This window comes from Phocoena phocoena, chromosome 5 (genome assembly GCF_963924675.1).
Source record: "Phocoena phocoena chromosome 5, mPhoPho1.1, whole genome shotgun sequence".
Lineage (NCBI taxonomy): Eukaryota > Metazoa > Chordata > Mammalia > Artiodactyla > Phocoenidae > Phocoena > Phocoena phocoena.
Genome location: NC_089223.1, coordinates 31936505 through 31960077, shown reverse-complemented (window position 1 = coordinate 31960077; position 23573 = coordinate 31936505). Strand labels below are relative to the sequence as shown.

Below are 23573 nucleotides of genomic sequence, written 5' to 3'. Positions count from 1 at the left end.
TCCTTTTATGCATACTGGCTTTAAAAATATGCTAAACAGGCACATGTATATAAATTGGCAAAATCTTTCTTGAAAGCCAACTGGCAATGCATAGTAAAGTCCTAAAAATGTGTATATACTTTGAGGGCTCATTTTCACTTTTGGAATCTAACCTAAGGGAATAACCTGATAAGAGTACACCTTAAAGGATATTCAAACTAGAGCTTACAATAGAAATAACTGGTAACTAAAGTATCTAATTTCAGGGGGATTTAGGGGGTCCCATGCAGTACTTATTGACTTGGGAAGTTATTTATTTTATCCTCAATTTTTGAGATTATCTTCAAATTATTTTCTACAAGGAATATGAGTTACTTTCCTAACAAAGTAAATATACCACTGGCTAATATGTTAATTTACTTATTTCTTTTGCACATGTACCCACTACTCAAAATCACTGATAATTTTAGTTTATTCTGAAAAATCATCAATCCATGAAACAATTTAATTCCTTAGCTACAACTGTTATTGAAGTGTGTAAGAGTGGACATGATCTGCTGCTCCCAAGAGATTCCAATTGAGGGAAAAGAGTAACTTACTGAAATAAAACCATTTTAAGTGACAGAAGCACCAGTTTTCGTCACTGTTTTTAAAGACAAATCACATGTCCTCATTTTTTCCCAAATAGTTGCTTCTTATTTTAAATTATGAAGAGTCAGAGGAATGAGGTACTGAAGCAAACACTTTTAATAAGAATACAAAATTCACACCAGAGGCACATTCTGGGGAATGTAAATGAACTATCACAAGTAGTAATTCTGCTGGAAGAATAAAATAAGGCTCTCTCAGAGTACAAATATACAGGAGGGAATGATTTAAAATAGGTTTATGATTTATAGTCACATTACATTGTGTTAAGCACTGAAAACAGGCATATTAATTAAAAAGCCAGCTAAATGGCATTTGAACATATATAACAAATCTTACAGTCCACAAAGTTCACGTATAACAGTAATTTTAAGTACTTCATTTCAACACAAAAGAAATGAACAGAAGAAGAGATACCTCTCAAAATATTAATTTATGTCTATGTCAAAAATCAAGAGAACTTATATTTTAAAAGGATTACATTACTGATAAAACCACACAGCAGACAGGCCGACCACGTAACACAAAACCAAAGGCACTGAGCATGAAACAGCACTGGCCCTTCCAGCCCCCTTCTTCTGGCTACCACCACACGGACCCACGCCACCTTTCCTTTATTCAAATGAAAACAAGTCCTCTGTCTTCCCATTCTGCAAAAGGAATGAAGAAAAACCAAACAGCAAATTTTAGAGTTGATTTCTCCATAAACCTTAAATGTGGCTTAACAAATACAAAGAAACTCAACATTTATACACAGTGCTCCTTTGCAAGGAAGTAACAGACACATCAAACATTATCTGAAAGGGGCTTCTTTATGGATTTATGTACATTGGTTGAATGAGAATTACTGTATCTGAGAAGGCACATATCTGTGATTTAAGGCTTAACCGGTATTGTTACACATAGAAGTCAATGAAAGCTGTCTAGGAATTCACTTCTGTCAAAGTGGAACTTACCCAAAAACTAGCTTTCCAAGCACAGAGTTCTACTCTAGAAACCATGGAGAATTTCTATTCCCAAGTCTACCTGTCAAAAAAATTCTCTTAAGCAGGTTTCATTATGAATCAAAGAAATGGCTAACATAAACGCTCCATGACTTTGGGTGACGCAAATTCATAAGTTCAAAAGCCTCACAGAAATGACAGTGTGATTCCTGCGCCTTTAAGAAAAAGTCTTAAACAAAATTATAATGGTACAGATTCATTTTTAAAAAGGTATCTGCCACAACTCCACAAGCCAATCAGTCATTCATTAGAGCTGCCACCTCTCTGTGGATGCTGCAGGAACACCATATAATTTTACTCTGCAAAATAGTTTCTTTTTTCTTTAAGACAATACATGAAAATGAATCTCTTAAAGATATTTAATATATTCATATATAAAATATCTGATGTTGATACAAATCATGTAAACCTCCCTTCGGAAAAGGTACAACTGGTCCTCATTTGCAGGACCAAAAACCTTGAATTTTTATCTTGTCAGTGCAAATCTATATTAAGTGTTTTCAAACTACAGAAATAGCCATCAACCCTCACAATACAAAAGGATTTCTCAAAAAGGAAAATTATTGTGTTCAGATTATAGAAATTATGTTTACATTAAAACCACCCACCTTCCCATCAAATTTAACAGTTCAATTGTTAAAGTATGAAAAAAGGGAAAAATTAAAGCTGTTTGTGCAAGAATCACTACAATGGTTGTCACCCTTTTCCTCTTCCCCCAACTCTGCTTAATTCTTATTAGGTTTGTTTAGAAATATAACAATGTGACTTTCCCTTTTTTTCCAGGTGTGATTTTACTGTTCTTCAAGCCAAGACGGGGTGTCCACTCCAGGATTTTTCAATTTGATATGGAACTGTTTAAGTGTCTGTTCAAGCTGCTTCTGATTCCCAGCAAAGTAAGCGGCAATGGCATTGTGGAAAAGGACCAGCTGATTGTGTAATACTTTAACCTGTGAACAGGGCAGAGTTACAAGACCAAGCATTAACACCAATGACAATGAAATATAAGGTGATTTATTACATGTCGTAATGAAAGAGCATATCTCTCCTCCAGAAAAGTTTTTCTGACAAAGTATTTCTCACACACCGATTGTACATTGCTTTGTAAAGTCACTGAACCTTCGATGAAGGTTCTTAACTTCCCTGAAGGGAACAGATCAGCTAAATATGTACTCTCTTAACCATTTTCAAACATTATTGAGCTTACTTTAATTAAACATATCATTAGATCCCCCTTCAAACTAAGTATATTCAAAATCAAATTTTGAAGAGGCAAAATTATACATAAATAATTACTATATGATACATGCTCTATACCAAGTATGGACATCATTAAGGCCACACTTTACGTAAAGCTGAGTAGGCTGGATACTTTTAAATACCGTACTTCTCTGCAAAGACTGAAGAAGGATGGCAAGAGCTGCCCAGAAGGCCAATGTACTTAAAGTTCATATGCCTCTCAGTTCTTTTCAACTGCGTATTACTTCTAATGATATCAAGGGTATGTTTTAATCAGGTAACACTGTCTCTATGACTCTTTTAAAGAAATCAAAAAAAGCATCAAAAAGAGTTTATGAATGAAGTGTTTCCTGAGGTCTTATTTATAACTGCAAATTGTTCAACAGTAAAGTATAAAATACACTCTAATTTACCCATCCAATGCAATATTCATTAAAACTGAGCTTTAATCATTTTTAGTGATGTAAAAACATCTGATATATGATGCTAAGTGGAAAACTAGGATTATAACATATATGATATGACATCTGCATTCACTATTAACACACACATGCATAGTCTCTCTAGCCATTTCTTCGTCCATGTACCTCTATAAAGGAAATAACACTAATATATTTATAGCAGATATCTTTGATTTGTAAAGCCTTTATTTTAAAAATTAAAATGTTATAAAAATGGCAGCATTGCTCAAGATTATAAAGTAAAATCTCCTGATCCACTCTGCATTTATTCTCTCCTCCTCGCCTGAGGGAAGCACTGTTAACATTTTATTGTGTGTCCTTTGAGAAATTTTCTAGGCTTATATACAATATGTAAAAACACAAACAGACTGCACCATGCACACTTGCAGTAACAGATTTTTACTTAAAGTATCTTAGATAACTTTTAATTCCATTCATTTGTTCATTCAACAGACCTTAAGTACCTTCTAAGTGCCAGGCACTGTTCTAGGAGATACAGAAAGAAATTCCTTCCCTCATGAGCTTACAGGCTTGGGGTGGAAAAAGGAGGAGGTAGGCAGGAAACCAAATAAGTACTGACCCCAGGGAATGAGTATCTCAAGCCTTGCGAAGAAGCTGGGTTAACATTTAGGGCATCTGGAGCTGCTGATTCAACTAAAGTTGTTTAAAAAATAAAAGGGACTTTTTTCCTCTTTCTCTGACAAAGATAAGAAAGTTTCTGGCAGGGAGATAGTTGAAGAGGGCCAGAGACTAAAAATGTCTGTACAAACTAAAAACAACACCTTGAATTCACCTGGTCAGAAATTTAAGGCCTGCAACCTTCCTAAATGAAAACCTTTGGTACCAGGTACAAGGATGACAACAAAACCTGATGCATAAGACTACGCATCACGCACAGTACTAGGGATACAGGGATACAAGGCTAAGGCAGAGTGCAGTACAAATGATGGTCAATATGATAAATGGGTAGTAAAAATACATCTTGTTAACTTAAAAAAAGAAATAAAGGCACTTGTGGGGAGAAGAGGGTTTTTTCAAGAAAGGTTGAAAGAGAACATCGGGATGGGAGAACTCTAACTCCCCTGCCCTCTGGTGCTGAGATAAGGGGGGGATATTTCAAAGGATGATGAACCTCCACCCAGGGGCAATTATTAAGGAAACAGGATAATGATAGGAAAAGCAGGTTTCTAGAAGGCAATTAGGAGGTGAGCAAAGTATATTATTATAATGACTGTTACAATAATGGCCCAACCACCCCTCTCAATCCACACTCTTGGGGAGGCTTCTACAATGAGAATAAGCTTGGCCTGTAACTTTAGAAAATGAGGCCTGATAAGCAAGTGCTGGTGCTCTGGGACTGGTGTCACCACGCTGTGAGGAAACCCTGTGTAGCCTCCCTTTGGGATGAAAGCCCATGGGGACAGAGGCCCAGTCATTCCAGCTGCTCCCAGTACCCAGCAGGCATTGTAGTTGAAAGTGCAACAGGAAGAATCCACCTATCCCATACCTAGGCAATGGTGGGAAATAATAAATCACTGGTGTAATAGGCCACTAAGTAGTGGGTGTTTCATTATGCAGCAAAAGAGGTACATCCCTGAAAAAGGTTAAAGGGACTTCCCTGGTGGCACAGTGGTTAAGACTCCATGCTCCCAATGCAGGGGGTCCGGGTTTGATCCCTGGTCAGGAAACTAGATCCCACATGCATGCCACAATTAAGAGTTCACATGCCACAACTAAGGAGCTGGGGAGCCGCAACTAAGGAGCGCACATGCCGCAGCTAAATAAATATATAAAAAAAACCAAATGTTTATTACAGAAAATAAGATAAAATAAAGGGACCTCCCTGGTGGCACAGGGGTTAAGAATCCACCTGCCAATGCAGGGGACATGGGTTCGATCCCTGATGTGGGAAGATACCACATGCCGTGGAGCAACTAAGCCTGTGCGCCACAACTACTGAGCCTGCACTCTAGAGCCCGTGAGACACGACTACTGAAGCCCGCGCACCTAGAGCCAGTGCTCCGCAACAAGAGAAGCCACCACAGTGAGAAGCCCGCGCACTGCAACGAAGAGTAGCCCCGGCTTGCCACAACTAGAGAAAGCCTGCGTGCAGCAATGAAGACCCAACGCAGCCAAAAATAAATAAGTAAATAAATAAATTTATTAAAAAAAAAAAAAGGAAAAGGTTAAGAATGTGCTTTCCTAGGAATGAATGAGGGTCTAGAAAACAGTGAAAAGGAGGAAAGGCCTAGAATGAAGAAAGGCTAAAACGTGGCTGTGATACAGGAGAGAAATTAATTGAGAAAGCAGCTAGGGAACAGAAACTCAAACGAACAAGCGACGCAAAACTGCTACTAACCAGGCCCGAGACCTAAGCGCAGTTTAGGAGCACATACAGTATCTTTGAGAACTTTTACTTCCAATTTTCTGGGAAGAGGTGCATTAGGCATAGTTGATACTGGTCACAGCCTTCCCCAATTTTTATTTGTTATTCACCTATGTCATTAGTAAAATATCCCCATTACTAGTACTGTTCTTTTATAGAAATTACCAGAAAGAGCTCTGGAATCAGGGGGCACGCGTGCCAGTCCCAGTTTTACCATTTCCCAGTTTTCTTTGTGACACCAGGCACAGGTTACTTCTAACTTCACTGGCCAAGGTCTTTATCCGTTTATCAGGGATGCCATTACCAAACCGCATTTGTAGTGCTGTTGTAAGGGTTAAATGAAATGAGATACTACCTAGCACACTGTCTGACACAGGATAAGTACTCATTCGATTTCAGTGGAATTTAAGTTTACCTAGTTGATGGTTAAACCTTCAAACAACATTGACTTTTTTTAGTAAAATAAAATTTCATTTATTTAGAACCCCCTGATTTGGAACTTATAAGAAGTAAGATTGTGATACTGTGATTTATAATGAGAAGTAAATACTTGGTCTTCATCCCATTCCAGGCACAGAGCTCCTAAAACCCTTGTTAATTTCCTAAGTGATAAGAGCCTAGGAAGCATCTTCTATTGTAATATTTGGTCTCTGGTTCTGTTCCTGAAATGGCCCCAGAGCTTTTAAAGGTGAATGGAGTGTCTTCTGTTATTCACAACAAGCTCTTTTCAACCACACCTGCCTTTATGTTAATGAGGAGATTTTTGGAAAGCCCCTAGATAACCACAGCTTGGGGCTGGTTGCCAGGGGAACTAAATTGTGATTAGAGAGTGGGAATTTTCACCCTCACCCCCCACCAACCTCGGACAACGGTTTAATCAGCTGTGTCTATGCAATGAAGCCTCTGTAAAAATCCCTACAGTGGGGGGTTTGGACAGCTTCTGGGTTGGCTGACCCATCCACAAGCCAGGAGGGTGGTGCACCCCAAGCCCAATGGGGACAGAAGCTCTTGTGCTGAGGACCCTTCCAGACCTTGCCCTATGGACCTCTGTGTCTGTATCCTTTAATATTTTTTGTAATGAACTGGTAATATAATAAGTAAACTGTTTCCTGAGCTCTGTGAGCTGTTCTAGGAAATGACTGAAGCTGAGAAGGGGGTTGTGGGAACCTTCGACTTAGAGCTGGTTGGTCAGAAGCACAGGTGATGATCTGGACTTTCGAAAGGTGTCTAAAGGTGGTGGTGAGGGGGGTCCACAGTGTCAGAAGTGAACCGAATTGTAGGACACCCAGCTAGTGTCCAGAAGATCAGAGACTTGGTCTGTGTGGGGGAAAAAAATCACACACATCTAATGTCAGAGAAGTGCTGTGAGTGAAACAAGAAACAGAGTTTTTTCCTTTTCAAAGATAGAAGCTGATGTGAAGTCTACCTTCGCACAGTGAAAAAAAGGTGTGTGCTAAGCAAATAGATTTTGTTGACAAGAGTGCATGAACACGGTTTATCAACACTGCCTGCCTTGACAAGGCCTTCAATCCAAGGGCAGAGATGCTGCAGAAGGAATTCCCCTGCCTAGTGGATCACCTCAGAAGAAACTCGAAGGGTCCTTTTACAACCCCATGATTCTGTGCTTCTAAAATGAACACATTTTTCAAGCAACAAGAAGGCACCTAATTTCTTCCAAATTATTCATGGTTAGCACCATTCAAGTTAACAGTATCACACTAAAAGTTTGTTAACATTCTTAATACAGACTTCCGCTAATTCATATTGACTTCTTTCTCTATGTCTAGACAGAAAAGTTTTGCATTGCAATCACTTTTAAAACAAGCTTTAAAATGATAAACTGATTTGTGTTAAGTATCTACTATGAAAAGGTCAAATTATGCTAATTAAAGTTATAACCAGTGTTCACCTTACATGAATGGAGTTTGATTTCAGGACCAAATCTCTTTCCTGTAAGTCACTAGAGTCAATGAAAATTACAGCTAGAAAAAAGAAGTAAAGTAAATTATTACACGCTAGTTCGCATTTGATTCCTATTTAAATAAAAATGTTGTCTAAAACTGACCTGTTCTCAGTAACCTCTGCCAGTGTGAATGAGTTTCAGGTCTCTTCTGGAGAACAGACTGTCAAAGACTGGTCAAAGGAGAGCTCTGAGGGCAGTACATTTTGACAGAAGGGTGGAAAAGTTTCCAGATGACCTTAGGTATGAAATAACTTCTTAAAGATAAAAAACCATAAATTATGATGAAAAGATCGATAAATTAAATGACTTTGAAATTTAGAATTTCTATTCACCCAAAGATTGAAAAGACAAGTTACAAACTGGGGAGAGGGATCTGCATTACAGGGGCTGACAAAGGGTCTACATCTAGAAAATGTGAAGACCTGCTATACACCAAGAACCCAATTAAAAAGAGCAAATAGGGCTTTCCTGGTGGCACAGTGGTTGAGAGTCTGCCTGCCGATGCAGGGGACACAGGTTTGTGCCCCGTTCCGGGAAGATCCCACATGCTGTGGAGCGGCTGGGCCCATGAGCCATGGCCCCTGAGCCTGTGCATCCAGAGCCTGTGCTCCACAACGGGAGAGGCCACAACAGTGAGAGGCCCGCTTACCGCAAAAAAAAAAAAAAAAAAAAGTGCAAATAACATGAACACCATTTTACAGCAGAGGAAACGGGAGTGGCCAATTAAATCTGAAGACTTCCAGTCTCATTAGAAATAAGAACTCTTACACACTGCTGATCAGTGTATAAATTTGTACAACTACTTTTGAAAAGTTTGGCATTAACTAGTAAAATGAAAGATGAATATATCCTATTGAACAGTAAATTAAGATACAGATATAATGATATATATGTCTCTTTATATATATATATCGATATATCTATATCTGTATCTATTTCTCTCTCTCTATATATATAAATAAAGTTATTCCAGCCCCTAGAGTAATGCCCAACACCAGATCCATGGTAATATTTATTGAGTGAATGAATGTAAGTAACATTTTGGGTGTGGTATTTTTTTTCTCTGAATATATAATATCTTTATATATATATCTATATATAAAATAGATAACCATCCTGCTCCCTCCATAACCCCTATTCTGAGTTTTCATTTTTTGAATTTATTTATTTTTTTATACAGCAGGTTCTTCTTAGTTATCCATTTTATACATATTAGTGTATACACGTCAATCCCAATTCATCCCACCACCACCATCCCCCGCCACTGTCCCCCCTTGGTGTCCATCCGTTTGTTCTCTACATCTGTGTCTCTATTTCTGCCCTGCAAACCAGTTCATCTGTACCATTTTTTTAGGTTCCACATATATGTGTTAATATATGATATTTGTTTTTCTCTTTCTGACTTATTCACTCTGTATGACAGACTCTAGATCCATCCACGTCTCTACAAATGACCCAATTTCGTTCCTTTTCATGGCTGAGTAATATTCCATTGCGTATATGTACCATATCTTCTTCATCCATTCGTCTGTCGATGGGCATTTAGGTTGCTTCCATGACCTGCCTATTGTAAACAGTGCTGCAATGAACATTGTGATACATGACTCTTTTTGAATTATGGTTTTCTCAGGGTATATGCCAAGTAGTGGGATTGCTGGGTCATATGGTAATTCTATTTTTAGTTTTTTAAGGAACCTCCATACTGTGCTCCATAGTGGCTGTATCAATTTACATTCCCACCAACAGTGCAAGAGGGTTCCCTTTTCTCTACATGCTCTCCAGCACTTGTTTGTAGATTTTCTGATGATGCCCATTCTAACTGGTGTGAGGTTGATACCTCATTGTAGTTTTGATTTGCATTTCATTAATAATTAGTGATGTTGAGCAGCTTTTCATGTGCTTCTTGGTAATCTGTATGTCTTCTTTGGAGAAATGTCTATTTAGGTCTTCTGCCCATTTTTGGATTGGGTTGTTTGTCTTTTAAATATTGAGCTGCATGAGCTGTTTATGTATTTTGGAGATTAATCATTTGTCTGTTGATTCATTGGCAAATATTATCTCCCATTCTGAGGGTTGTTGTTTCGTCTTGTTTGTAGTTTCCTTTGCTTTGCAAAAGGTTTTAAGTTCCATTAGGTCCCATTTGTTTAGTTTTATTTCCATTACTCTGGGAGGTGGATCAAAAAAGATCTTACTGTGATTTATGTCAAAGACTGTTCATCCTTTGTTTTCCTCTAAGAGTTTTACAGTATCTGGGCTTATATTTAGATCTTTAATCCATTTTGAGTTTATTTTTGTGTATTGTGTTAGGGAGTGTTCTAATTTCATTGTTTTACATGTAGCTGTCCAGTTTCCCCAGCACCACTTATTGAAGAGAGTGTGTTTTCTCCATTGTATATCCTTGCCTCCTTTGTCATAGATTAGTTGACCATAGGTGCGTGGGTTTATCTCTGGGCTTTCTATCTGGTTCCACTGAACTATATTTCTATTTTTGTGCCAGTAGCACACTGTTTTGATTACTGTAGCTTTGTAGTATAGTCTGAAGTCAGGGAGTCTGATTCCTCCAGCTCCATTTTTTTCCCTTAAGACTGCTTTGGCTATATGGGGTCTTTTGTGTCTCCATAAAAATTTTAAGATTTTTTGTTCTAGTTCTGTAAAAAATGCCATTGGTAATTTGATAGGGATTGCATTGAATCTGTAGATTGCTTTGGGTAGTATAGTCATTTTCACAATATTGATTCTTCCAATCCAAGAACATGGGATATCTCTCCATCTGTTTGTATCATCTTTAATTTCTTTCATTAGTGTCTTATAGTTTTCTGCATGCAGGTCTTTTGTCTCCCTAGGTAGGTTTATTCCTAGGTATTTTACTCTTTTTGTTGCAATGGTAAATGGGAGTGCTTCCTTAATTTCTCTTTCAGATTTTTCATCATTAGTGTATAGGAATGCAAGAGATTTCTGTGCATATTAATTTTGTATCCTGCAACTTTACCAAATTCATTGATTAGCTCTAGTGGTTTTCTGGTGGCATATTTAGGATTCTCTATGTATAGTATCATGTCATCTGCAAACAGTGACAGTTTTACTTCTTCTTTTCCCATTTGTATTCCTTTTCTTTCTTTTCTCTGATTGCCATGGCTAGGACATCCAAACCTATGTTGAATAATAGTGGCGAGAGTGGACATCCTCATCTTGTTCCTGATCTTAGAGGAAATGCTTTCAGTTTTTCACCATTGAGAATGATGTTTGCTCTGGGTTTGTCATATATGGCCTTTATTATGTTGAGGTAGGTTCCCTCTGTGCCCACTTTCTGGAGAGTTTTTATCATAAATGGGTGCTAAATTTTGTCAAAAGCTTTTTCTGCATCTATTGAGATGATCATATGGTTTTTATTCTTCAATTTGTTCATATGGTGTATCACACTGATTGATTTGCATATACTGAAGAAGCCTTGCATCCCTGGGATAAATCTCACTTTATCATGGTGTACAATCTTTTTACTGTGTTGTTGGATTCTGTTTGCTAGTATTTTGTTGAGGATTTTTGCATCTATATTCATCAGTGATTTTGGTCTGTAATTTCCTTTTTTTGTAGTATCTTTGTCTGGTTTTGGTATCAGGGTGATGGTAGTCTCATAGAATGAGTTTGGGAGTGTTCCTTCCTCTGCAATTTTTTGGAAGAGTTTGAGAAGGATGGGTGTTAGCTCTTCTCTAAATGTTTGATAGAATTCACCTGTGAAGCCATCTGGTCCTGGACTTTTGTTTGTTGGAAGATTTTTAATCACAGTTTCAATTTCATTACTTGTGGTTGGTCTGTTCATATTTTCTATTTCCTCCTTGTTCAGTCTTGGAAGGCTATACCTTTCTAAGAATTTGTCCATTTCTTACACATTGTCCATTTTATTGGCATAGAGTTGCTTATAGTAGTCTCTTAGGATGCTTTGGATTTCTACAAGTGTCTGTTGTAATTTTTCCTTTTTCATTTCTAATTCTCTTGATTTGAGCCTTCTCCCTCTTTTTCTTGATGAGTCTGTCTAATGGTTTATCAATTTTGTTTATCTTCTCAAAGAACCAGCTTTTAGTTTTATTCATCTTTGCTATTTTTTTCCTTGCTTCTATTTCATTTATTTCTGCTCTGATCTTTATGATTTCTTTTCTTCTGCTCACTTTGGGTTTTGTCTGTTCTTCTTTCTCTAGTTCCTTTAAGTGTAAGGTTAAATTGTTTATTTGAGATTTTTCTTGTTTTTTGAGGTAGGCTTGTATTGGTATAAATTTCCCTCTGAGAACTGGTTTTGCTGCATCCCATAGGTTTTGGGTCATCGTGTTTTTGTCGCCATTTGTCTCTAGGTATTTTTTGGTTTCCTCTTTGATTTCTTCAGTGATCTCTTGGTTACTTAGTAATGTATTGTTTAGTCTCCATGTGTTTGTGTTTTTACGTTTTTTTCGTTGTAATTGATTTCTAATCTCATAGCGTCGTGGTCAGAAAAGATGCCTCACATGATGTCAATTTTCTTGAATTTACTGAGACTTGATTTGTGACCCAAAATGTGATCTATCCTGGAGAATGTTCTATGTGCACTTGAGAAGAAAGTGTAATCTGCTGTTTTGGGATGGAATGTCCTATAAATATCAATCAAATCTATCTGGTCTATTGTGTCAGTTCAAGCTTGTGTTTCATTACTAATTTTCTGTTTGGATGATCTGTCCACTGGTGTAAGTGAGATGTTCAAGTCCCCCACTATTACTGTGTTGCTGTCGATTTCCTCTTTTATAGCAGTTAGCAGTTGCCTTACGTACTGAGGTGCTCCTATGTTGGGTGCATATATATTTATAATTGTTGTATCTTCTTCTTGGATTGATCCCTTGATCATTAGGTGGTGTCCTTCCTTGTCTCTTGTAACATTCTTTATCTTAAAGTCTATTTTATCTGTTATGAGTATTGCTACTCCAGCTTTCTTTTCATTTCCATTTGCACGGAATATCTTTTTCCATCTCCTCATTTTCAGTCTGTATGTGTCCCTAGGTCCGAAGTGGGTCTCTTGTAGACAGCATATATATGGGTCTTGTTTTTGTATCCATTCAGCAAGCCTGTGTCTTTTGGGTGGAGCATTTAATCCATTCACGTTTAAGGTAATAATTGATATGTATGTTCCTATGACCACTTTCTTAATTGTTTTGGGTTTGTTTTTATAGGTCCTTTTCTTCTCTTGTGCTTCCCACTTAGAGAAGTTCCTTTAGTGTTTGTTGTAGAGCTGGTTTGGTGGTGCTGAATTCTTTTAGCTTTTGCTTGTTTGTAAAGCTTTTGATTTCTCCGTTTAATCTGAATGAGATCCTTGCCGGGTAGAGTAATCTTGGTTGTAAGTTCTTCTGTTTCATCACTTTAAATATATCATGCCACGCCCTTCTGGCTTGTAGAGTTTCTGCTGAGAAGTTAACCTTATGGGAGTTCCCTGTATGTTGTCATTTTTCCCTTGTTGCTTTCAATAATTTTTCTTTGTCTTTAATTTTTGTCAGTTGGATTACTATGTGTCTTGGTGTGTTTCTCTTTGGATTTATCCTGCCTGGGACTCTCTGCACTTCCTGGACTTGGGGGCTATTTCCTTTCCCATGTTAGGGAAGTTTTCAACTATAATCTCTTCAAATATTTTCCCAGGTCCTTTCTCTCTCTCTTCTCCTTCTGGGACCCCTATAATGTGAGTGTTGTTACGTTTAATGTTGTCCCAGAGGTCTCTTAGGCTGTCTTCATTTCTGTTCATTCTTGTTGTTTACTCTCTTCTGCAGCAGTGAATTCTACCATTCTGTCTTCCAGGTCACTTATCCGTTCTTCTGCTTCAGTTATTCTGCTACTGATTCCTTCTAGTTTATTTTTCGTTTCAGTTATTGTATTGCTAATCTCTGTTTGTTTGCTCTTTAATTCTTCTAGGTCTTTGCTAAACATTTCTTGCATCTCCTCGATCTTTGCCTCCATTCTTTTTCCGAGGTCCTGGATCATCTTCACTATCATTATTCTGAATTCTTTTTCTGGAAGGTTTCCTATCTCCACTTCACTTAGTTTTTTTTCTGGGGTTTTATCTTGTTCCTTCATCTGGTATGTAGCCCTCTGCCTTTTCATCTTTTCTATCTTTCTGTGAATGTGGTTTTAGTTCCATAGGCTGCAGGACTGTAGTTCTTCTTGCTTCTGCTGTCTGCGGCTATCTAAGAGACTTGTGCAAGTTTCCTCCCTATTCTGAGTTTTGCTTATCATCCCTATTGGTTTTTCCTTTGTAAAAAATTATATATATATAATATATATATATTATATATATACAATTGGTTTTTCCTTTGTAAAAATTATATATTTTATATATATATATATATATATATATATATATATATGGGCTGTGTTTGGTCCCATGGCATGTTATCTAGTTTCTCCTATTGGGAGAAAATATGTGCAAAACATATCTGGCAAAGAACCTGATGCTAGAATATACAAAAAATTCTTACAAATGAATAAGGAAATGACAAACCCAACGAAAAAATGGGGAAAAAATCTGAACAGGCATTTCACCAAAGAAAATATACAGATGGCGAATAAGCACATGAAATGACCAACATCTTTATTTATTAGGGAAATTCCAATTTAAACCACAATGAGGTCTACTACACATCCACCAGAATGGCTAAAATGAAAGGTTAACCATACCTTATTGGTGAGGATGCGGAGCAAATTGGTCTCTCATATACTATTGGTGGAAATGTCAAATGGTACACCCATTTTGGAAAAGTTTGCCAGTTTCTTAAAAAGTTAAACATGCACCTACTATTCCCATGTGTATATATACATACAACCCAGCTATTCCACAGGTAGGTACTGACCTGAGAGGAATGCATTACGTATATTGTTTTGTGTGTATACCAAATACTTTTTTAAAAAGAAAGAAAGAAAAAAGGAAAATAATGAAGCTTCATGACTTGTTTCAAATGTAGTATAAAAAATAAAGACTATAAATGAGTAGATAGATTTAAAAAAGAAACTAAATTAGAAAGTTTCAAATAATCTTTCTAGTTTCTAATTCTCCCTAAAGCCATAAGTCAGTTCTGCTTATAATTGAGACTTTCACCTTTGCTTGTAGATTCTAAAAGTAATACACCTCAGAGAATTCAAGGAAAACTCCTATTTGGCCCTAAAATATGATGTTACGATCCTTACAAACTGGTAATGTGATGCATTTTGATTCTTTGGAAAGCACACGTAAGTAAAATTTCCTTCCCTAAAATGCCATTTTCCTGATTAGGAACAAAGCAAATCTACCACAAATAAACCATTTATTAATTTTCTATTTTCTATGTCCATTAAGTAGATAACCTTTTTCTTTGCCTGTCTCTTATTAACTGCAGAAGGAGGCTGATATAGTTGAAGGAGAATGATTCAGGAAAACTGGGCTCAACTCCCATTTCTGCCTCAAGTTAACCATATGAACTCTCTTCACTTGCATAATGAAGAAACTGAGAGTAAGATAATTTTTATGGTTCCTTTCTACTAAAACTTTCTGAGAAAATTGCTTTCTAAATAGAGGTACACATATATTTGGAAACTCAAGTGGCTCTCAAAAAGCCGTTCTGTTGAAAGGCTTTCTTTCAGTAGAAAAACATTATTTCTATTTATTTTTAAGGACAGAAACTGGCACTTCTATTAGAGATGTATTAAATTCAGCTGAAAGTTTATGTACCAGTTTATAAACACTCTTCCCTGTTATTGAGTTAATTTTTAAGGTTTTCATGGTAGTAACCTACTTGAGTCACACAGTAATTTTCCAACTGCTAGTATTATTTGGCCTTTCTTGTTTTCCAATTTCAGATGACCCTTGGCTCCTGGAGCAACAGAGCAACTAAAGGGCTTCTGTATTTTTCATATGAAAGTCTAATAATTTTTAGAAATAGGTTCTAACTAATTACTCCTTTTCAGACCACAAAAAATTTTTGACTTGAATTTTAACTCCCAGTGTTTTAGAACTTGGAGAAGACAAGGACCTCCCTGGTGTTGCAGTGGTTAAGAGTCCACACTCCCAGTGCAGGGGGCCCGGGTTCAATCCCTGGTCAGGAAACTAGATCCCACATGCATGCTGCAACTAGGAGTTCATATGTCACAACTAAGGAGCCCATGAACTGCAACTAAGGAGCCCACCTGCCACAACTAAGACCTGATGCAACCAAATAAATAAATAAAATATTAAAAAAAAAAAGAATTGGAGAAGACAGTAAAAGAGCACAGGATTTGATTCACGTACTGAACTGCAGAGAACTGTTATCATGGCCCAGAAAGTTAGAGCATCAGATAGTGGGAAGGGAATCAGACAATTTCTAGCTAACCCTACTGCTGTCAACACAAGTCAGAGTCCCCACCCCCGACAGTCGACAAACCTAACACAGAGACACACTTCTTGTAGCTGAGGGAAGCTTGGGAGCCCACCACCCAAGCCTCAAAACGGGGCCATTAGCTGTATTTAAAATGGTCCCCCACTACCCAGTGAAACTTAATCCATGGGAAATAAAGGAAAGAGGATGCTTTTTAGGACTGAATTCTAGTTTTCACAACAAAATAATACAATACCCATTTTCACAAAAACATTCGCTTGGTAACTGTGAGAAGGTTGATGTGTAAAAGCCTTTTAAAGTATCAGCACTTCAGATAAGTTCCTGGAATAAAGAGAGCCTCTGGGGAGTCACAGCTTTTCAATTATAATTATGGAAATAAAATATAAAATTTCATTGTCACTTCAATCTCAGAAGCTGTTTCATACCAAAACAGACAACTTATCTCATTTTTCTATTAGCACTGATTATGTAAGTGTTATCTTAGTAAGAGTTTTAGTTCTGGTAGTAGTCTTCAAAATCAGATGCAAATTTAAATAACAATGGTAAGTTGACTCTTTTATCTAATCAAACCATTAGTAAATAAAAAATAAAGGTAAATTAAAATAAACTAATAAATCAGTTCTCAACAGGAGTATACTTTCTAAATTAAATGAATTAAAAACTTAGAATATTTTGCTTTTCTAATTATCTTTTTTCTCTTAAAAATTTTTTTTTCTATTTTTTTACTCTATTATTACTTTTGGCCGTGCCACGTGGCATGCAGAACTTCCCTGCCCAGGGATCAAACCCACACCCCCTGCATTGGAAGCACGGAGTCTCAACCACTGGACCACCAGGGAAGTCCAATCTCCACTTATTTTTGACTAATTTTAATTTGCACTAGGGTCTGTACTCATATAATGTATTCAGTGCAGCTCTGACTGATAGGCTACAAAGAATCTTCAGAATGCTTTGGTTATTAAGTAAATACAAATCATTACCAACAGAGGAAAAATTAAGAAACATTATAAAAGCAGTTGCAATACAATTTTAAAGATAATTTTTGCAACCTTGGTAATGATACTGTGCTGTTGTCACTATATATAATAAGCAGTTTTAACAAGACTTAAAAGTATTATTTTAAGTATACGGCTTGTCTATCAGGTTCACTTTACTAGGCTATCTGGCTTTTTTATAAAGATCAGTCTGGCAGGGCTTCCCTGGTGGCACAGTGGTTAAGAATCCGCCTGCTAATGCAGGCGACATGGGTTTGAGCCCTGGTCTGGGAAGATCCCACATGCCGTGGAGCAGCTAAGCCCGTGCACCACAACTACTGAGCCTGCGCTCTAGAGCCCGTGACCCACAACTACTGAAGCCTGTGCACCTTGAGCCCGTGCGCCGCAACAAGAGAAGCCACCGCCATGAGAAGCCCGCACATTGCAACGAAGAGTAGCCCCCGCTCGCCACAACTAGAGAAAGCCCGCACACAGCAACGAAGACCCAACACAGCCAAAAATAAAAGTAAATAAAATAAATTTAAAAAAAGAAAAAAGATCAGTCTGGGAAAGATTCTGGTTTCTCAACTAGAACTGGCTTGAGGAGAGAGATGAAGAACATAAGGTGGGGGGAAAAAGGTCAAACCCTGCTTTTAGGAGAAGGGGCAAAAAGCCGAAATGTTGGAGGAAATATTTTAGGGTCATTACACTTTTTCAATTTACTTCTATATTTATGCTATGAAATCATGAGAAGTGATAAGCATACAGTATCAAAGAAACAGCCAAGCATTTTTGGTAGACTATTCTTTGATATGGTGGGTGACACTAACTTTTGTGAAGCATTTTCTGTGTGACAGGTAATATGTTACCCTTACATCTTACATCTTCTATTCTCTCCATGTTATCATTAAAAAAAAACAAAACAGACTCAGAAAGTTAAGTAACTCACCTAAGTTTTAGACAGGTAGGAAGCAGATAGGCTGGATTTGGGAAACAGGAATGTTTATTCCAAGACTGGTCCATGTTCTTTCACCTATTCTAACCTGCCTCTATTCTACATTTTAGAAAGCTTTTAAACAAAGTTTGAAACAAACAAAAGAAGGTATAACAGATCAGTTAAAGGAAGGGTAGAAATGTAGAAAAGATATATCTAAACCTCCTTCCTATTTTGTCTCTGGTCCTGAAGTTGCATTTAAACAGCCTCAGGACAAGGATCTAATGCAAGGGTTGGAACAGATAAAAGTTAATTCTTTCTAAAATTATGAAGAATAATGCAATATTAAACTTTCATATAATAAAAAACTTTCATATAATCTTTCCATAATTACAGAGCAGGAAAAAAATCTACATTGAGCTATTTATGTATGTTATCTCCTAACTTTAAAAAGGTTTAAAGTGGTTATAAAGATAAATAAAACATGACACAAAAGCAGATTTAAAATAGGAGAAGACAGAGGTAATATTTCCTGTGGTGAGATGATGACAGATTTGACCAACTTTGAAAACCTAACATCAGAAACAGAGTAATTTAGAAATATACTAAATCACTGTGAACTCAATTACTAAGAACTTTCATAAAGACCTACCAAACAATGAGCAACCCAGATCAGACACAAGCAAAACCACTATAGCAACATCTGGTGAATGACCGAAAATATATCATACAATACTGTAACTGTTAAAAGGCAAAACAAACTTCAGCACTGACTACTGACACACAGAGACAAGCTGAGGTTTTAAACAGAAACTGGGTAAGAGAAATTTAAGAGCAGAACTGATAGATGATGTCAAGTGGATCACACTGAAAACTTTCTCCTGCTGATACAGCATGTATCAACAGAAGATAAATACCACTTAAAAGTTATTGACTAAAAAACTTAAAGTGTTATTTCATAGGCATCAAAACCATAAAAAAGTACTTTATTTCTACCAAATGAACTTTTTTCCAAATCAAATTTAGATTACATACCTTTTTATCAGAGACACTGAAGTCATTTTTTTAAATGAGGTAATTTCTAGTCAAAAAAGCTATTTTAACATATTTACAATTGTTAAGTTCTTCAAAGTACTTATTGGCTCTTCCAGTAATTATATAAAATAGGGCTTTATATTAAGTGTACAAGAATATTGGGGCAGTACCTTGGCTTAAACATGAAAGGAAAAGCTGGAACAAAATCATTCTTTCTTTTTTTTAAAAAAATTAATTAATTTATTTTTGGCTGTGTTGTGCCTTCCTCACGGTGCACGGGCTTCTCATTGGTGTGGCTTCTCTTGTTGCGGAGCACAGGCTCTAGGTACGCAGGCTTCAGTAGTTGTGGCCCATGGGCTCAGTAGTTGTGGCTCACGGGCTCTAGAACTCAGGCTCACTAGTTGTGGTGCAGGGGCTTAGTTGCTCCGCGGCATGTGGGATCTTCCCAGGTCAGGGCTCGAACACATGTCCCTTGCATTGGAAGGCGGATTCTTAACCAATGCACCACCAGGGAAGCCCACAAAATCATTCTTTAGTAAGAAGTCTCCAACCACTGATATGTAAAGAATTAATTCCTTTCTTTACTCCCAACTATTTAAAAATGTATGATGATATGCTTTCTTTGCCCATCATTGATCTTTTTCCAGTAAGGAAGAAACCAGAAGAGTAACAGCAGGAATGTGTACCTGTCTTGGCCTTTTATTAGGTTTGTGAAGTATAATTTTATTATTTTGTAATAGCTTTGGAAATGCTTGTCATGAAAGCAGCTACCAACTGAAAAAGAGAAGCACTATCAGAAATATGGGAGTGAGCACTGGGAAGGGAGTGAGAAAAAAGAAAGACAAACATGGAGGTGGAAGAATAGATTTTATTTTTCTGACTCACTGGGATGGTTTCAACAAATCACTGACAAGTGGGTTTTTTAAAAAAAAGCATCCTATGAGTTAAAAATGGCAGTTTTGTTTTGAAAAGAAGATAACTGATGAAACGCAATCTGTAAACTCCAGTAACAGTGAGTCACAGCACTACGCCTTATCGTTTTTTATCCAACGGTACATTAAAATTCTCAACGCACAAGTTTTCTCACCCTAGCAAAAATGCCTGTTGGCGCTTCTGTTCTATGGCTTTTACCATGTTAGCTCACTCCCTGTCCTCACCCTTCCCTCCAAGAGTTCCAGGTTTAGATGTGACCAATATGGCTTCTGTTTTCCAACATTATCTCCAATCTTTTCCCTCCAAGCCTTTCTTGGAGCAGCATTATAACATCATTTACTTAACTAAAAGCAGGGCTATGGAGTCAAACAGATCTAGATTTGAATCCTGGTCTGGCTGTGAGACTTTGGGCAAGTTACTTAACCTCTCTGGACCTCAGCATCATCATCTGTACACTAGTATGATCATCTAGATCACAGATTATAGATATACATACAGATATTATATAAAATACTTACAGAAAGCTTCCTCTATATGCAGATTACTTAAAGGTCAGTCTCTATCAGTTCACTTACTGTAGGAATGGAATGCCCTAAATATGTATCCATGGGGCTTACCTCTAGGAGAAGAAACAGACTAGCAGGCATTCACAGCACAGTATGATTTGTGCTTTAATTGGAGAAAGCCTTGGGCACGATTGTAATACACAGGGGACGAAAGAATGAAACTCTGCTCGAGGAAATATTAAGTAGCAGAAATCATTCAAGTTAGCATCTGAACTCCTAGCTTAAAATTAATTTAGGTCCAGAAGAGTAGTTAAGGAACTGGGTATTTCCTTTCATTAATGAGGTGACCCAGTTCTCACTGGCCTTTGGACACTGGGCAACAGGGACTTACAGATAAACCAATGGCCAATTCAAATTCATCTTTACATTCACAAAATAGTTTTCTTTCAGAAGTATGGTTCTGTTATTTTATCTTGGAAAGCTAACTTTTTTTCCCTCTTATACAGCTTACAAAATTCTCATCCCATGCACCTAACAGCTGTTTATAAACTTAATGGAAAAGCTTTACTAAAATGTTATTATAAAACCATTATTTTTCCTAAAAAAAATCTATAAGCAGCAATACTGTTCTGCTTTAAGAATAGAACAGAAAATATAACAAAAGTTTACAAATCATTGAAACATGATCCAGGATTTCTTGCAGGCTTTTTTTCTGACCTCCTTCTGCCAGTGCTCGTGTTCCTCATTCTGTGTGGCCCTGCTCAAGTCACACTGCCACCCAGCCCAGCAAGTACTTTTAGCCAACACTAAGGTTTTCTTCATCAAATTCTAGGTTTCTTCTTCCTCATGCTTTACTCAGCATTTTGTATAGAATAGATTTTACTAAATGTTCTCCATTAGACTGTAAGTTGCTTGTCAGCAAGCTTGTCATAATACCATCATACAGTATTTCTTTAGAAGTAGGCATTACAAATAGCCCAAAGCAAGCTATTTGTAATGCCTAATTACACACACATATATATATGTAATTAAGCATATATATAGAGAGAGTCAACAGGAAAGCACTGAGTCATTACTGAAAGGACTTCAAGGAAAGGTGAAAAAGAACAATGCAAAGTCAAGTTCTTAAACACTGCTAGTATCGTCTGAGATTTTACTCAGAGATACTAATTAAAGGGCTTACTTTTAAGTAAATTGCAGAGACTGTAACTACTAGGAGCTAAAAAAAGTGCAGTAATGCCACCGCCACCAAAACTAATGTGGAGTATCAGTGATCTGTTCAAATCTCACACTGGTTGCTTACTTAAAAACTCACCTTTATCACAAAACCTGGCAAACTGACTTGGGTGATACCCAAGGCCAGCAAAATAAGTGAAATGTGGATCTGAGGCATACACAGTACCAACCATCTAACAGAATAGAGACATTGCAGTAGTAATGGTCAAGAAGTTAATTTTTTTTGGGGGGGGGCTGCATCATGCAGCTTGTGGGATCTTAGTTCCCCAACCAGGGATTGAATCCAGGCTCCCTGCAGTGGAAGCATGGAGTCCTAACCACTGGACCACCAGGGGATTCCCAAGAAGTAAATTTTTTTTTTTTTTTTTTTTTTTTGCGGTACGCGGGCCTCTCACTGCTGTGGTCTCTCCCGTTGCAGAGCACAGGCTCCGGACGCGCAGGCTCAGCGGCCATGGCTCACGGGCCCAGCCGCTCCGCGGCATGTGGGATCTTCCCGGACCGGGGCCCGAACCTGCGTCCCCTGCATCAGCAGGCGGACTCTCAACCACTGCGCCACCAGGGAAGCCCAAGAAGTAAATTTTAATAAGTGAATCCTATACACTCAAAGTGAAAGGACTGAACAATCCTCTCCCCTATAAGATAAACAACAGAAAAATGAACCTATCCTCCAAATGAGTTGGTCACTTATGACCAAAAGGGGTCAGAAAACACAAGTACTTTAAATATAATTGCCAAGAAACAGAACCAAGTCAAACATATAAAAACAGCAACTCATGATTATACAGCTATCCCTCTGGAAGGCTTTTAAATCCACTGTACAAAACACCTTTCTTTCACAAAAACTGCATGCTGGAAATCGTAGCACAACCGACAGAGAGACTGTATGAACTGGTCAGCTGGGTGTGCTCTCTCCTGCATTCACCAGTTGAGAACTGCAAATTACCAACCGACTCTGGATACATATGGCTTGGTTGATGTTAATTTCAAAATCAACCCACAACTCACAATTATTTTTGGTTGCATGATTCATATAAAGATAGTTAACTTCTGCCTCTTTCATAAAGAAAGGAGACAATGCAAATCAGTCAAATTTTTCCTGCTCCATGTGTGTTTAGAAAGTTTTAAAGGGACCTGGAAGTCAAAGCACTAAGAACAGCAAACATGGCAACATACAAGAAAATACTTTCTGCATTAATGGAAGGCACTATCACATCATTTCTAATCTGTCACTTAAGATGAAACTGTTTTTTTATTCTTTCCAACACAGAATCAATCATTTGATTTTAAGCTAAGAGGAAAATTATAGGTTATATAAATATGTATATTAAGCTATGCTTGAAAAATAGAAATCGGGACTTCCCTGGTGGCGCAGTAGATAAGACTCTGCACTTCCAGTGCAGGGGGAATGGGATCAATTCCTGGTCAGGGAACTAGATCCCACATGCATGCCGCAACTAAAAGTTTGCATGCCACAACTAAGGAGCCCATGTGCCACAGCGAAGGAGCTGATGAGCCACAACTAAGGAGCCTAACTGCTGCAACTAAGACCTGGTGCAACCAAATAAATAAATAAATATTAAAAAAAAAAGAAAAACAGAAATCCAGTTGAGTCTTTTTGAAAACAGAAGGTATACTATTTTAAAAACAAACATTTTCTATCTATACCTATTTTCCTTTCTTTTAAAAATCAAATTTTATTCTTTAAATAGGTAGGATCAAAATTGAAAGGACACAAAAAGCATATAATGAGAAGTCTCATTTTCAGTCCTGTCTCCAAATACTCTGTTCCCCTTATAGGTAAAAAATTTTAATTAGTTAATTCCTTTGGTTTTTCTTTACGCAAACACAAGAAAATATGATTATACATTCTTATTTCCTTCCTTTCTCACAGAAAAAGTTCTGTACCATATACACTGCTTTGCAC

The 23573-nt window shown here is 37.3% G+C and overlaps 1 protein-coding gene across 7 annotated transcripts in view; it reads right to left on the bottom strand.

The window, feature by feature from the left end:
* Positions 1-708: 708 nt before the first annotated feature.
* Positions 709-23573, bottom strand: part of ARFIP1 (ADP ribosylation factor interacting protein 1) — a 130071-nt gene continuing 107206 nt past the window's right edge. For 5 of the 7 annotated variants that reach the window (XM_065877105.1, XM_065877101.1, XM_065877106.1 and 2 more), the window contains one exon: positions 2423-2578. In XM_065877105.1, the coding sequence (XP_065733177.1) occupies positions 2423-2578 (156 nt within the window). Of the gene's footprint in view, positions 2579-23573 lie in introns of all 7 variants that reach the window. The other 2 variants (XM_065877102.1, XM_065877103.1) reach the window with 1 other exon arrangement.